The sequence below is a fragment of the Tupaia chinensis genome, unplaced genomic scaffold, assembly GCF_000334495.1.
Source record: "Tupaia chinensis unplaced genomic scaffold, TupChi_1.0 Scaffold000201_1, whole genome shotgun sequence".
Lineage (NCBI taxonomy): Eukaryota > Metazoa > Chordata > Mammalia > Scandentia > Tupaiidae > Tupaia > Tupaia belangeri.
In genome coordinates, this window is record NW_006159676.1 from 2,954,200 (window position 1) to 2,954,725 (window position 526).

Here is a 526-nt window from a genome sequence, read left to right on the forward strand (position 1 = left end):
GGCGGGGTCAGGGGCAGGGCCGGCTGACCTTCCCCTCTCTCCGCAGACCCCGCCAGCCTGGAGGAATTTAAGAAGAGGATCTTGGAGTCCCAGCGGCCCCCTGCAGGCAACCTCCCAGCCTCGCCCAGGTTAGGAGCTGGCCAGGTGGCAAGGGTTGGCTGTTCGAGCTCCAGCCAGGGGAGGACCACGAATAGGGGTGGAGAAGAGGATTGGAGGTGGGACTCGCAGATGGTGTAAGAGTTACCCCGCTGGACTCACATGTAGCCGATCGCGCGGCTCGAGTCCCCGACCCGGCAGCTTAAAACTTACGCTAGCGCTGGGACCAGCAGTTGGCGTTATGGCTATGTCGCTGGACTCCCACGTGGTTCGAGTCCCGGACCCGGTGGCTTAAACTCACTCCAGGCACATGTGCGTGCATGCCCAAGATCCCGAGTAGAGAATGGAGGAGAAGGGATTGCGGCATGACCATCCCCCCTGGGGGGATGATTTCTCCCTTTCTGTCTCTATGTCTCTCTCTGTCTGTCTG

General features: G+C 61.2%; 1 protein-coding gene across 1 annotated transcript in view; it reads left to right on the forward strand.

The window, feature by feature from the left end:
- PLVAP (plasmalemma vesicle associated protein) overlaps nucleotides 1–526 on the forward strand; it is a 19,709-nt gene that overhangs the window by 9,608 nt on the left and 9,575 nt on the right. Inside the window, 1 exon segment of the mRNA XM_006147132.3 lies at nucleotides 18–128. Coding sequence (XP_006147194.1) covers nucleotides 18–128 — 111 coding nt within the window.